The sequence below is a fragment of the Numenius arquata genome, chromosome 14 (assembly GCF_964106895.1).
Source record: "Numenius arquata chromosome 14, bNumArq3.hap1.1, whole genome shotgun sequence".
Lineage (NCBI taxonomy): Eukaryota > Metazoa > Chordata > Aves > Charadriiformes > Scolopacidae > Numenius > Numenius arquata.
Window position 1 is genome coordinate 17272787 of NC_133589.1, and position 14401 is coordinate 17287187.

The window sequence follows — 14401 nt, forward strand, 5'->3', positions numbered from 1 at the left end:
CAGATCGTTGTGTTGAAGGTCAACCCCAGGTTGATCAACCCAAGGTCTGAGCACTGTAGGTGTGATGCTGGTCTCTGAGGGCATCTTCTGCCGAGGAGAGTAGACACTGGTTACGTAGGGCAGGGAGTGGAGTAACCACCGTGGTGATGGAGAAGTTGAAGGTGTGCTCTCTTCCAGGTGTACATCGGCCACTCGGAGCCAGTGCGCCAGGTGGCCTTCACCCCAGACCAACGGCACGTCATCAGCATTGGAGATGCCATCTTCCTCTGGGATTTCCTAGCTCTGCCTGTGGAGAGGTCACCCCAAGACGGGTAAGTGCACCGTGCTGGGCAGTGTCTTCTCCTGCTTCCCATCGCCTCCCCTGCCCTGTCCCCTCTGGGTGTAACACCGGTCCCCTTGCCTTTCCAGCGCTCCTTCCTCCGAGTCCACTCTGCTGCCGGGAGCAAGTGAGTTTGCCTCCTCCCGTGAGTTGCGTTGGTCAGAAGGTTGGCCACTCTTCATGGCCTAGGGTAGGGGTTGGGTTTTTGGTTCCTTCCCTTAGAGGATCAGACAGCAGGGAGCTAACCAGCTAATTAACCCCAAGGCTCAGTCTTCAATTAACTAGCACCTCTTGGTGGGAGTCTGCCAGGAGGGGATGTTCTGAGCAGAGCTGCTCTGGGTTTTCTGGTAGGTCTTTCAGCTTTTGCCTTCTGTCTCTCCCTTTCTCTTTCTGTCGCTCTTTCCTTGCCATCGCTGTCCCTCTCTCTCTCTCTGTCCCTCCTTTTCTTGAAGGAAGAGGAGAAGTGGCTTCTCCTGTGTAGGAGGAAGCTGGAGAAATGAGCTTGAAGGTATCACCATCGATCAGCCCAGGAGGATGAGAGGATCTAAGGGATGAAGGAATTCATATAAACCCTTTTCTCTTCACAGAAGGGAGCTCTGAGAAGCTAAAGGATGCCTCTGAGACACCTCGGCAGACAGTTCCTCTTCCGTTGTTGTCCTCGCCGCCGTGTTTGGATGTCAGCTCTGGCCACCAAGCGGGATGTCAAAGTAAGAGCAACTGCTTGTAGGAAAGGGGAGAATTAATCTTTTTTTAGGAGAAACTCCCTGCCTAGTTGAGCAGCGGCTTTGGACCCACCCCTGCCCGTGAGCCCAGTCCACGCTTTCCTTCCCCTCACTTGGACAAAGCTAGCCAGATGTATTGGGGTTCAGCACCCCTTTATCCTTTGCTCTCCTCCATACACCAAGCTGCCGGCACAGCTTCTCTGAGGGCCATGGTTAATAGAATCATAGAACGGTTAGAGTTGGAAGGGACCTTAAAGATCATAGAGTTCCAACCTCCCTGCCCTGGGCAGAGACACCTCCCACAAGACCAGGTTGCTCAAAGCCCCGTCCAACCTGATCTTGAACATTTCATGGTTAATACCTTGCTGGGTATCCAGGAGGAAATGTCTGCTTTGCCCTCCACCCTGACAGACAGGCCATTACACAGAGCAGGAGAACACCAGAATCAAAGGATCGGTCACACGTGAAACAGTCCTGAAGGTTACGGATGGCTCTGTCCTCCCACTAATTGTTCTCTTCAGGTATTTTCTCCGAGTCGGACAGAGAGGAGGAAGCAGGTTTGCCAGACAGCAGCAGAACAGTGGCCAACGGAGAGAAAGATGCCTCGGTCCTTGTGGTGGAGTCGGTCAGAAACGAGGAGCTGCTTGTTGTGAGGCCCAAAGTCAGGCAGGAGAGCTCAAGGTCTCCTGGAGAATCAGCAAACGGTAAATCAAGGGTATTCCCACCTTGTCCGGAGCTCGGCTCCTTAGTGCACAGGCCTGCATGGCATCTTGGTCGGAAAAATAAATAAAGATCATTATTAACATGGCACAGATAGACCCGGACACGTGCTCAGAGTTGTGAGACGAAGGGGAGCAACGTGTCCCTCAGGGCTCTTCCCTTGGGTGTGATTTACCAAGAGAAGTCAGTATGGAGGGAAGCTCAGGCTGATCCCCTGGCTCTTTCCCTCCTGCTGCTTCCAGGCACACCAAAAGCCCCTCTTCAGCTCGGAGCCATTATCATTTCTAAGTGGCACGTTCTATTAAATCTGTCTGAAATTAAAGCTCCCGATGTCTCTATTAATAGACGCAGAGCCTCAAAGCTGCAGCAGTTCGTGGCGAGCTGCCAGAAGCAGGCAGCTGCCAGCACTCGGCCCCAGGCAGCGCTTGTTGGAAAGCTCCAACATAAAACTATGCCTCCGCCGCGCTCCTTAAAGATCCTTTTTAGAGCTGTGTGGCTTATGCTTTCGCAGCGACGCCCAGGGCACGCAGCGTGGATGCCCTTAGGCTGGTTGCAGTGTGGTGGGGATGATGGGGGGGGGGGGGGGGGAGATGGATTTTCCTCCTTTCCTCCTTTTTCCTTTCCTTTGCTCCTGGAAAGCTGGTGCGTAAGTACCGTTTTCTTCTCTGTGTGGCAGAACCCAGAAAGGAAACCAAAAATCCCAAGTCCCAGCGCTCCGTCCGCCCGGATTCCTACCGGCATTTCACTCCTCGCTTCAAGGCATCGGTGCTCCCCCAGGTGAGAGTTGGGTCAGGGCTGGTTCCTTGGGCAGGTGACAAAGGGGCGGTTTGGGGCGAATTTTCCAAATCGTTTCCATTTTCTTCTCTCCTTGAAAGCAGTTTGTGAAATACACCCCAGGGCCCGATGTTCAATTAGAAACCTTTGACATTAGTCTTCTCCACACGCAGCTCTTTCCAGACTAGTAAGAAATGAGTTGCGATCGACTCTTTTTTTTTTTTTTTTTTTTTTTTCTGCTCAGCAAATCTGCATACATTTTTATTCAAAAGGGATGGAAATGGCATGTGCTATTGAAAGCGAAAGACGAGTGAGCAGTGGAGTGATTCATCACGCCACCCGTGTTTGCGAGCAGATGCGTTGGCAGAGCGGGCTGGGGAAGGCAATCCGTCGAGCGCGGTGAAGATAGTCGAGGCGCAGCTCTGGCTCTGGTAACAAACAGAGCAATGATAAAACAAAAATTTAACCTTTTCCTAAGCTCTGCCGGGAGAAAAGCTACATTCGGCTCGCGCCTTCAATTCTCTCCTCTGTCCATCCACCTGGTAGCGTTTTTCCTCCCCTCCGCTGTCTTCCCGTTGGAACATCTACATCCCCGAGTCAGCAAAACCCATTGAACTCTTTCCCAACAGCTGCTCATCGGCCGGGCGGTTGCTGCCAACCTGTTTTGTGCCCCATCCGAACGCATCTGCGCCTGGTTTTGATGCTGCAGTTTCTCTTTTATGTGTATAAGCGGGCACTTTGGTATTGAATTTGAAACCGTGCGAATATTGGCACGCTCTGTGGGTGTGAGGACGTGTGTGTGCCTGCTCACACGCTTTTTCTTACGTGGGTGTCGAATGGCCCTGACCGGGCCATCCTTCCAGAGCTTATTTTAAGTCAGTGTCTATTTTTCTTGCAGAATTTCTTATCTCCTCCAGCTGGCAGTGAAGTGTTGAAGCTGAAAGCAGTGATCGGCTACAACGGGAATGGCAGAGGGAATATGGTGTGGAACCCAGACACAGGTACCACCGGGAAGGCTCTGGAGGGGTGGGAGGTGTGTGCCTGAGCCACGGTTACGATGCTCAGTAGAAGCTCACCATTCACCAGCAACGTGCGCTGGCAGCCCAGAAACCCCCCGCACCCTGGGCTGCATCCCCAGCAGCGTGGCCAGCAGGGCGAGGCGGGGGATTCTGCCCCTCTGCTCCGCTCTGGGGAGACCCCCCCCAGTGCTGCCTCCAGCTCTGGGGCCACCAACAGCAGAAGGACACGGAGCTGTTGGAGTGGGGCCAGAGAGGCCACGGAGATGCTGGGAGGGCTGGAGCCCCTCTGCTGGGAGGACAGGCTGAGAGAGTTGGGGGGGTTCAGCCTGGAGAAGAGAAGGCTCCGGGGAGACCTTGGAGCCCCTTCCAGTCCCTCAAGGGGCTCCAGGAAAGCTGGGGAGGGACTCTGGATGAGGGAGGGGAGCCCTAGGAGGAGGGGGAAGGGTTTGACACTGAAAAAGGAGACACTGAGTTGAGATCTGGGGAAGAACTTCTTTGCTGTGAGGGTGGTGAGAGCCTGGCCCAGGTTGCCCAGAGAAGCTGTGGCTGCCCCATCCCTGGAGGGGTTCAAGGCCAGGTTGGAGGGGGCTTGGAGCAACCTGGTGTGGTGGGAGGTGTCCCTGCCCAGGGCAGGGGGTGGCACTGGTGGGACTGGGTGGGCTTTGAGGCCCCTCCCAGGCCAAACCATTCTATGATTCTAGCTGTTGGGTTGGAATCTTTGTTTTAACACAGGCGTTCTTTTGTGTTGGTAAAATCCAGTAACCCTTCTTCTTTGCTATCGGCAGATGTTAGGGCCAGAATCGGGCTTCAGTTTTTGAGTGGACAGAGCGAAGGGAAAGCTCTCCCAAAGGCCATCTTTCCTCCTTCCTCCAGGCTGGAGCGATGCCCAACTTTGGGCTTTGCCTTGCCCAGGTTAGGGGATGTGAGATTTGTCCTTACTCCACTCTCAGCCCGACGGGAAGGATGCTGACAGGCTGGGTAGAAATGTCAGCATTTACGTATTACTGAAAAAAAAAAAAAAAAAAAAAAAAAGAGAATTTTCCTCAGTTGCGACGTAGGTTGCAGTGGGTGCTTTATGTGAAGCCTTTACGTGAAAACATCCCATCTTCTCCTCCTCCTCCTCCTCCTCCTCTGCCAGGCTTCTTCGCCTACACCTGCGGCTGCGTCATCGTGGTTGAAGACCTGCACTCGGGATCACAGCATCACTGGCTTGGACACAGCGAGGAGATCTCTACACTCGCCGTCAGCCACGATGCCCAGGTGGGAGAGGCTCTTGCTGCCCCGGGATGGGTTTTGTCTGTGTCGCTTTGGGCTAAAGGAATGTCACAGGCTAAAATCTCATTTATCTGTTCCTTCTCCCTCTGCTTTGTGGAGACCTGGGGTTATAAAAGGACAATAAGTGGGTTTGGAGCCTTGTGCTGGTTCAGTGGCTGCTCCCGTCCTCTGGGTGATGCCACCGTTCCCTCCTGCCATCAGCGGATGGTTGTTCTCACAGACTTTTCACAGAATCACAGAATGATATGGGGTTGGAAGGGACCTCTGGAGATCATCCAGTCCAACCCCCTGCCAGAGCGTGGTCACCCAGAGCAGGTCCCACAGGAACGTGTCCAGGTGGGGTTTGAATGTCTCCAGAGAAGGAGACTCCACCACCTCCCTGGGCAGCCTCTTCCAGGGCCCTGCCACCCTCAAAGTGAAGAAGTTCCTCCTCGTGTTGAGATGGAACTTCCTGTGTACAAGTTTGTGCCTGTTTCCTCTTGTCCTGTCACTGGGCACCACTGAAAAAAGACTGGCCCCATCCTCCTGACACCCACCCTTTGGGTATTTATAGGCGTTGATCAGATCCCCCTCAGTCTTCTCTTCTCCAGACTAAAAAGACCCCAAGTTTCTCAGCAGAGAGATGCTTCAGGCCCCTCATCATCTTTGTGGTCCTTTGCCGTACCCTCCCCAGCAGTTCCCTGTCCTTGAGCTGGGGAGCCCAGAACTGGACACAGTTTTTCATTTTCACCAACCACATAGCTTTAATTTGAGACTAATAATTGCTAAGACTAACTAATGAAGTATTCCCTAATTATTTACCAAGGTCTCAGTGACAACATATTGTTCTCTTAGGTCCTTGCCTCTGCCTCGGGGAAGAGGAGCGGAGACTCCCACTGTCAGATCCGCATCTGGAAAGTCCAGGACGGGCTTTGCGCAGCGAATCTCTTCCATCACGAGACCCAAATACAAGCCATGGCGTTCTCTCGGGACGACAGGTTCCTTGTCACCCTGGGTGAGTACACCCGTAACGCCAGCTGTGGGTGCACCCTACAGTAACTCATGGGATGAAGAGGTGTAATATCTGCGAGATGGATTCCCGGGCTCGTTGGTATGAAGCTGTTGCTCGATAGCCCTGGGATGACGGATAATGCAGCATCTAAAACTGCAAGAGATCTCAGGTCCTCTCTTGGTACTCTTTGCAGCTAAACGTGCTTCCAGGGCGCTGTCAGCAGCGTTTCGAGGGGAAAGACACATCTCGTGCCTCTCAGCCACAGGCTCCCCCCAGCTCCCCTTCAGTCCTTTCTCATTGCTCCTGCTGGCTCATTTTTCTACAAGTTACAGCTTTCTCCTGCCTCACCAGTGCTTGTCGAGCCCTGTGTCAACAGTTTGCAGTTACTATATATAGTATCCAAAGGGAAAAGCCTTTTTCTGGACTTCTAATTGCCGCTGAGGTGGAATTGCGTAGAAGTAGCCAGGCTTCAAACTGCGAGCCTCCTGCCAGGCAGCGATGCCAGCGCAAGATGGACACTCAAGCTGTCTGTTTTGTTTAGGCAGGGGGACATTTAAAGGACAAATATTCGATTAGGAAGTTCTTGTTTTGCGTGAGAGAGGACCTGCGGAGCAGGCAATACGCTCTCTCTGGGGTGGTGAGTCTGCCCTTGGAAAGAAGCAAGCTTTACTGGAGAGAAAAAAAGGTTTGTGCTCTCTGTGGAGCAGCGTGGGAGAGGAGCCCTCCTCCTCCAGCTCCGGTCTGAGAAGAGAAAACCTGAAAGTCTCTGCCGAGGTTGTGGAGCCTGGGAAAGGCAGCAGGAGAGCACTGTCCTCTGGAGCTCTCTGGGAGCTGGGCATGTTTTGCCGTCACCGAGGCCAGTGCCTTCTGCTGCCACCCAGTTATGGTGGCTTCCATCCACGATCAGCTCCCAGCTCAACTTTGACCTCAGCAAAGGTGACATCCCTTTTGTGTGTCAAGACCGTTGTTAGCCCTGATGATGGAGTATCACTGGGGGGGGGGCTTGTTTGGGGTGTCGAGTAGCTCCTAATGATGTAGAAACAGCAGAAGACCCGCTCTGTGCTGAAATCCCTGCCCTGCCTTCCACCGGCCGGTTCAACGCTGGCTTCAGACCCCGCTGCGGGGCCAGATTTGCTTCAACCCCCAGCAGGAAGCGTTGGGCCGGTTCTATCTGTCTTCAGCTCGGGTGAGGACCCATCACGTCACGCAGCTTTTGCTGGGCACACAAGGAGCCGTGTCCGTGCCTGGGATGGTGTTGATGGCAGTTGTCTCCAAACAACTGGACGGGGGAGTGACGCAGTTGATGTGCGCAGTGTGTCTGCTTGCAGATATCCTGAGGCTGCAGAATTTCCTCCGACTCTCTTTCGCGTTCTCCCTAGGGGACTACAACGATCAAACCATCGCGCTCTGGAACACCTACACTTACGAACTCATCTCGTCGACCCGTATCTCGGAGCCAGTCCACGACGTGGCGTTTAGTCCCCTCTCTCACAGAGACCTGGCCTGCGTGGGGAAGGGAGCCGTGACGTTTTGGCTGTTGGAGCAGCAGGGAGCTGACGTCAACCTCAAGGTAAACCTCAGTTTTACCTTCTAAAATCTCTGTTCAGCGTCTCTGACTTCTTCTTTTCCCAAGCCCCTGGTGAGTGCGATGGAGGCTCTGCCCACACAAGTCTGTGAGAGCTGATGATTTCTCTTAGTGAGATAATGTTGGCTGCCCGTGAGTGGCTTTCAGTTGTGTTCAAGGCATTAACTGGATAAATTGAGGGTAGAAGGAGGGCGTTTTTTTTCCTGATGTAGTTAAGCACCATATTCTCTTTGACGTCTCTGTTTTCTGTGCTCTGGCAGGTTCATCGAGCCCCTGCTCCGGATGTGCTGGGGCCGGTGGAGCTGACATCTCTCTGTTACGGTGCCGACGCTCTTCTTTATAGCGGGACCAACTCAGGCCAGATCTGCGTGTGGGACACCGAGACCAATTGCTGCTTCATGACATGGGAGGCCGACGAGGGCGAGATCGGTGGGTGCAGATACCTCAGGCTGTAAAATGCCCCGCAGATGTCAGGGCTGTAACAAATTCCATGGGAACTCGTTAGGAAAGAAAAGCAATGAGCTTGAAGGGCTTCTGATTTCAGAAACCCACTTTGCTGCGTGGGATACAAGATGTGTGGGGTGGCAATGGGTCCGGGTTTCCCTGGAATTCCCTGAGTTTCCTCATCAGAGCTCTGGGGGGTCCACTTCTAGTCTGTGAAAACGCTGGGTATTGGGCTGTAAAAGACCCCCGCTGCCCTGCCCGGAGGAATTGGTGGCCTGGCTGTCAGGAGCACACCTGGGGTGATGCCTGAGAGCGGTGGATATTTAGGGGTGCCCTTTGTTCCCCCGTGGCCCCCCAGGTGTGCTGGTGTGTGGGTGCGACAGGCTGGTGAGCGGCAGCAACACCAAACGCATCCGCCTGTGGGCAGTGGCCGCCGTGCAGGAGCTGAGGCTGAAAGGTCCCGATGCCAGGTAGGAGGCCGTGTCCCCGCTGTCCCTGCTGCGCTCGTCCCCATCTCCAGAACACTCCGTGCTCTTGAGACGCTCTTCCCCTCGTCTGGCAGCTCCCGGGACCTGTCTGAAAGGTGGCTTTTCACGGACAGACAGTGGCTCTGCCTGCAACCGTGCTGCTCCTGTTGCTCTTCATCCTTAGCTTTTCCTGTCGGTCCCGTGGCCGCTGATTCTTTCTGTCTGGATCTTTTTCCTGAACTTTTGCCACAGGTAGCTGAACCCTCTTAAACTCCACTCATTTCCGGTATTATCATGCCTGAAGTCTGTGTCGGTGATGTGTAGGAACTCTCTTAAAGAGAATCGGTGAAAATACATTGCCTTTGTTTCTTCTCTGGCACTGTTGCGTCCCCTATTTTCTTCCTTTCCTATAAAAGCACCAATATCACGGTGGTCACTGTTGAATGTACAGGAGCATCTCATTGAACTGTTTATCTGCAAATGCATGACTGGGGTCATTAGAAAATTGCATTTAAAGGAGGCAGAGTGGCTGTTCCAACAGTCAAGCCTTCCTTCCTCCTTCTCGCATCCTCCTTTCCGCCAGCTCTACCTCGGTCCTGCTGGAACACGAGATTACCCTCGACGGGACAATCGTCAGCGCAGCCTTTGATGACTCTCTAGAGATGGGAATTGTGGGCACCACAGCGGGAACGCTGTGGTACGTCAACTGGACGGAGAGCACGAGCATCCGACTGATCAGCGGCCACAAGAACAAGGTTAGAGGGGCTGGGCCGGGGTGGTTCATCCCGCAGAGCAGCCAGTGCCGTGTGTGCTCTCTGTGTCCCGGGAAGCGTGTATGGGCTGCAGAAACATTCCCTGGTCTGGCCACGGGTGAGGTCAGGGAGCTGCAGAGCTCACTAGAGCCGACGGGACACGCGGAGGAGTCTAGAGAGAGCTGTGCGCCCCGAGGAGTCCAATATTAAGAAATCTGAGCTCATCTGCTCGAGCCTCAGGTGTTGAGCAGCCTCCACCCGGGAGCAGCTCTGGGCCTTCTGCCGGAGTGGAAGAATGGAGTTCACAGTCACGAAAGCTTCGCTCCCGAGTGCTGCTCCTTCCCTTCGCCGGCTGGATATTCATACTGGATAATGTTTTCTTTGCCTAAAATGTTAAAAAAACAAAACAAAAAAAAACCCCACAGGTGAACAATGACCGGTTTGAATTTTGCTGTTGCTTTGGGGTATCTTCACGCTACAGAAAAAACATTTTGAATGGTAGAAGGGAAGGTATTTTGCTTACACCCACATCGTGTAGTGCCTGGTCCCAGCTTTGGGGTTGGGTTTACTGGTTTCCATTACAAGCCTAGTTGTCAGCCCAAGATTTAAGCACAAAACCAAAGCACCCCACCTTCCTTTAGGTCTGGGGCTTCTTGTTTGGTCTCTCCCATGAGAGGGGACCTGGGGGACGAGAGGGCAGAGGAGCTGTTGTCCTCTAGGCTGTGGTGTTTGTAGGGCCCCAGTTCCCCGTCTCCGTTCTCGTTGCAGGTGACCGAAGTGTGCTTCAGTCCCGACGAGACTCACTGTGCCACGTGCGGGGAAGACGGCAGCGTGAGGATTTGGTCTCTGGGCAGCACGGAGCTGGTGGTACAGTTCCAGGTGCTCAACCAGGTAATCGTTTGGGGTACGTCGGTCTTTTCCTCTTGGGATTGCAGGGACCGCTGCATCCTCGCGGAACAGACTAAAAGTGGAGAAATACTTGCAGGTGGAGCTTTCACCGTGCTTGTTGTCTTCACTGTGTCATTGCTGGTTGCTTTGCAGAGCTGCCAGTGCTTGGCCTGGAAACCCTGTCCCGTCGCTGCGTGGGGAGCCAAGAGCCAGCACATAGTGGCAGGGTACAGCGACGGCACCATCCGCGTGTTCAGCATTTCCAGGACAGAGATGGAGCTGAAAATGCACCCCCACGCCGTCGCGCTGACGGCAATTGCCTACTCCACAGACGGTGAGGCTGCCCCTGGGGAGATGTTGCCTCGGGGAGTGTGGTGTGGTCATGACTGGGTTACCCTGACCTCCAGCTGCTCTGTGTACTGCTGACCTCCCCAAAAACCTGCGGGCAGGGAGAGCCAGAGAACTTGTATCAATGAGCTCTGGTTGCTGCCAGCTGAGAACGTGCTAAATGGTTTTAAATTGAAAGGGGAGAGATTTAGATTAGATACTAGAAAGAAATTCTTTGCTGTGAGGGTGGTGAGAGCCTGGCCCAGGTTGCCCAGACAGAGAAGCTGTGGATGCCCCATCCCTGGAGGGGTTCAAGGCCAGGTTGGAGGGGGCTTGGAGCAACCTGGTGTGGTGGGAGGTGTCCCTGCCCAGGGCAGGGGGGTTGGAACTCGATGATCTTTAAGACCCCTTCCAACTCTAACTATTCTATGATTCTATGATATATTGGCAATGGTATAGCAAAGGGATTTGGGTACTACAAACATGCCTTTGTGTCCTCCTGCTTGCAATCTGCAGCAGCTTTTTTTCAGTGTAGTGTTTTAGTGGGTGTCTCTGAGACATCTCACCTTACCCAGCCCTTGACTCAGATATTCCTGGCTTTTCAGGGTGTTTTGGGACACCGGTATCCCACGATCTCTGATCTTTCTCCTATGGGCTTTTTCCTTCTCCTACAAGAAGTGTCCCATTCTTTTCTCCCCTCTGCCTACAGGAGAAATGATCCTATCGGGGGGCAAGGACGGGCTCGTGGCTGTCAGCAGCCCTCACACCGGAATGACTATCCACGTCCTCGCCGAGCACAAGGGCTCCCCCATCACTGTCCTCCAGTGCACCAGGAAGCAGGTGAGACCTCACCCTCTGCCCCGGTGCTCTGCGAGAGCAAGTTTCCCATGTGTCACTACAGCAGTGTCATGGGGTCGCTCAGCGGGTTGGCTTCATTGTCCCTCACCTTTCTTTTTCGGGCCCCCATCCCCTCCAGTAACTTCTCTTCAGTTTTTCCAGGGATGTCTTCAGTGGGATAAAGCTGTGGGAGTTGCAGGTGCAATCCCGAGTGCCTGCGGGCAGGGGGACCTTTGGTGGCAGTTGTAGACACACTGCACGCAGGTGTGATGTGTGTCTGCCCCACGGGCTCTCGCAGAGCAACACCCCTTGAAAGCAGCCCGGGCTGTGAGCTTTCAGCCCCTGTGCCCCCGAGAAAGGGCTCGGCGAGCTTTCCCCACGTCTCTCCTTGGCAGCCTGGCCTCCTCTGTGGAGCTGGGAAGACGTGGTTGTGCAGCAGCGTGATGGTTTTAGCATCTCCTTTGTCCTTCTCTTCATGGAGAGTCTTTTTCCCTCACGCAGCGGAAATGAGAATAATTTAGCCTAAGTTCTCAGGCTTTCAAATCATCCACGCTGCAAGGCTGTGTTCCCTGGTAATCCTAGACTTAGGAGATCCTCCGCTGTTTTAGGTGAAGGACTTTGTTAGGGGACACACGCTATCTGCAAGCACTCCCCTAGGAGATATGCAGGTCTGGAGGGCGTTCAGGGGAGGAGATCTGTGTCGTTCCAACCAGGCGCTCTCCCCTCCTCCAGCAGCCTCTTCTGCTGGCGTTTTCAGCCCAGAGCGTTCCGACGGTTCCGATGCCGTGGCTTCCTTGTCCTATTTTATTCTAAGTGACTTTAAGCACTGCCCAAAGGGACATTAATCCTGGCGTTGATTCCCTACCGCGTAAGGCTTGTGTTCCCACGAGCTCTAGCAGCAGTTTCCTTCGAAGCTTCTGTGCTGCCAGGGGTCACAGCGTCGATTTTTATCTTCTGCAGTACCGTGACTTTGGGGTGGAAGGAGGCGAGCTCTGGCTGGCCACCAGCTCGGACCGGCGGGTCAGCGTCTGGGCCTCCGACTGGCTGAAGGATAAGTGCGAGCTCCTCGACTGGCTCAGTTTCCCAGCTCCTGCCGGCCCCGAGGTGAGCGTGGCACTTGCCCAGCCCCTGCCCGCTCGTGGCGTGGGGCTCGGCACCAGCAGAGCTGGAGGAGGGATGTCTCAAGGCTCCGAGCAGGATGGGGCTAAAGAGAGTGTGTGCTTAGGAAAGTCATCTTCATTAGTTCTGCTGCTCGAAGAGTATTTTGTTAGCGCGCGTTCTTGCGTGTCGAAAGGCAGCGGGAGCTGTAGCAGTGCGAACCGCCGGCAAGCACTGACTTTTGTGAGCGTGAGGCGGCAAAAACTGCATCTGCAAAGAGCTGCCACCCCTGCACCACGCAAAACAGAGCACAGGCAGCAGCGAGCGCAGCGTGCGCAACAGAGACCTGATTAGGAGCGTGCTGCTAATTTTGACACCCCCAAAGAGCATGAATATTCAGGGCTGGGAGCCCAGCGCGGGGTTCACAGAGCCAAGGACACGAGCCCTGTGTGTCTGTGATGCCTTGCAGAGCGCTTGGGCTCCCACCCGGGTGTGGGATTTGGGCAGCAGGACACCTGCTAGAAAGGGAGGAGGGTCTGTGTTGGAGAGGACGTGGAGACGGTCCCCAGTGCACGTGACACTGACATGCAGAAGGGAGCTGGGTCTTTTTTTGGGGGGGCAAGCAGAGGTGCCTCAACCTGCCACCCTGAGGGCCAAGCACCAACTGGGCCCACACAGCAGTTGGGTTCTGTCAATGTTTCTTCTGTTTATTTCCAAAATGATGGATTTCCTCTCCAGGAAGGAAACTCACTACAGGTTTCCCCACAGTGAACAGGGGAAGGGATCATCTTGCATCCACTAGTAAAGATCTATCTTCTGAGGCCTATTTTCTTGTGTTAAACCCATCCATAACCCAATCCCACCTTCAAGCCCATGTAGCAATAACGCCTCAGCGGAAATTCAGCCTGTTGGACCCTCATGTGTCCCGCTCCTATGACAGTCAACAATTTGCTTCAGGTTTCCGTGGCAGTGTGGGGTTGCTCCCTGCTTCTTTGCCATGAGAGTGTCTGAGATGGCAATGCAAGAGGGAGGAAACAGCCTCCATCGTACTAATTTCCCGCTACTCGAACACCCACAGCCCAAGGGCTAGTGTCCCTCCGTGCTCTCCTTTCATCCCCACTGTGTTGGGTCGGGATGGAGAAGCTAAGCTCGATTTTGTTCCCTTCGGTTTCCCCCACCAGGGTCTCGGCGGCCTCCCGCCCAGCCTGGCCGCCTTCTGCCCTTGGGAACCCGGCACCCTGGTCTACGTCGGCTTTGGGATGCAGAAGGAAGCCTTGGTTTACAATCTGCACAAAAAACAGGTACTCGTGCCCTGCCGGGGTGACACGGGTGCTCCTCTGCCGCTGTGGGGCTGTGGGCACGTCGAACGAGGTGCAGTGGTGGGGAGGCCGTATCGCCCTGCGCGTAAAGCCAAGTCTGAAGGCGTGGGGTGGGCTCAGGCAAGCCGCTGCTCAGGGCAACGGTTTTTCATCTCAGAAAGTCAGAGTTTCTGAGCGGCAGGGCCCTGCCCCTGCCTCGGGCTGCGTCTGGGCAGGCTGCCAGTCCCTGCTGCTGCCCCGCTGCCTTTCCATCCCACTGGAGGGGAAGGCGTTCGCTTTCAGGAGCGCTAACGATCCCTAAATCTTTTTGAGTTGAGTCTCCTCTGGAAAGTCCGTGCCTTTGGCAGGTTTCCGAGCTCTGAGAGGTGCTGTGCATCTGTCAGCCTCTCCTTCGAGAGGAGCCCTTTACCCTCCTAATGACAGTCACTGCAGCAGCTCTGGTCTCCTGCCTGCTCGTTTCTGAGGTGTTGGTGTGTTTCTCTTGCTGGAGCGCAGGTGGTTGAGAAGATCTCCTTGCCGTACTTTGCCACATCCCTGAGCCTGTCTCCCACTGCACGCTTCATGGCTGTCGGCTTCGGCGGTGAGTACCAAAGGCTCGGCTGCCCGGGCTGCCTTGTCCCCAGGTTACCTTTGGTGGGGAGGGATCTCCCCTTTTTCCTCTGAGTAGGGGGAAACCAAATGTCTTTTTCCCCTTTAAACAAGACAGACATGCACACACACCAGCCCGTGCCCTCAGACCCTGGGGAGCTATGGTTCTGGGACTGTGAGGACCCTGCTCCCAGGCAGGGTAGGTGTCAGGCAAGGAGAAAGCTATGGGAGACTCACAGGTCAGAAACGAGATGCACGAGCTCAGTCATGTTTGTC

The 14401-nt window shown here is 54.5% G+C and overlaps 1 protein-coding gene across 1 annotated transcript in view; it reads left to right on the plus strand.

Annotated features, from left to right (window-relative positions):
* WDR90 (WD repeat domain 90) overlaps nt 1-14401 on the plus strand; it is a 35772-nt gene that overhangs the window by 20388 nt on the left and 983 nt on the right. The window contains exons 23-42 of the mRNA XM_074158358.1: nt 178-311; nt 409-450; nt 772-827; nt 907-1026; nt 1563-1745; nt 2167-2181; nt 2387-2538; nt 3434-3536; nt 4693-4814; nt 5664-5823; nt 7200-7390; nt 7666-7834; nt 8208-8319; nt 8900-9071; nt 9837-9959; nt 10110-10290; nt 10993-11123; nt 12081-12224; nt 13400-13519; nt 14033-14117. Of these exons, the coding sequence (XP_074014459.1) occupies nt 178-311; nt 409-450; nt 772-827; nt 907-1026; nt 1563-1745; nt 2167-2181; nt 2387-2538; nt 3434-3536; nt 4693-4814; nt 5664-5823; nt 7200-7390; nt 7666-7834; nt 8208-8319; nt 8900-9071; nt 9837-9959; nt 10110-10290; nt 10993-11123; nt 12081-12224; nt 13400-13519; nt 14033-14117 (2515 nt within the window). The remainder of the gene's footprint in view (nt 1-177; nt 312-408; nt 451-771; nt 828-906; nt 1027-1562; nt 1746-2166; nt 2182-2386; nt 2539-3433; nt 3537-4692; nt 4815-5663; nt 5824-7199; nt 7391-7665; nt 7835-8207; nt 8320-8899; nt 9072-9836; nt 9960-10109; nt 10291-10992; nt 11124-12080; nt 12225-13399; nt 13520-14032; nt 14118-14401) is intronic.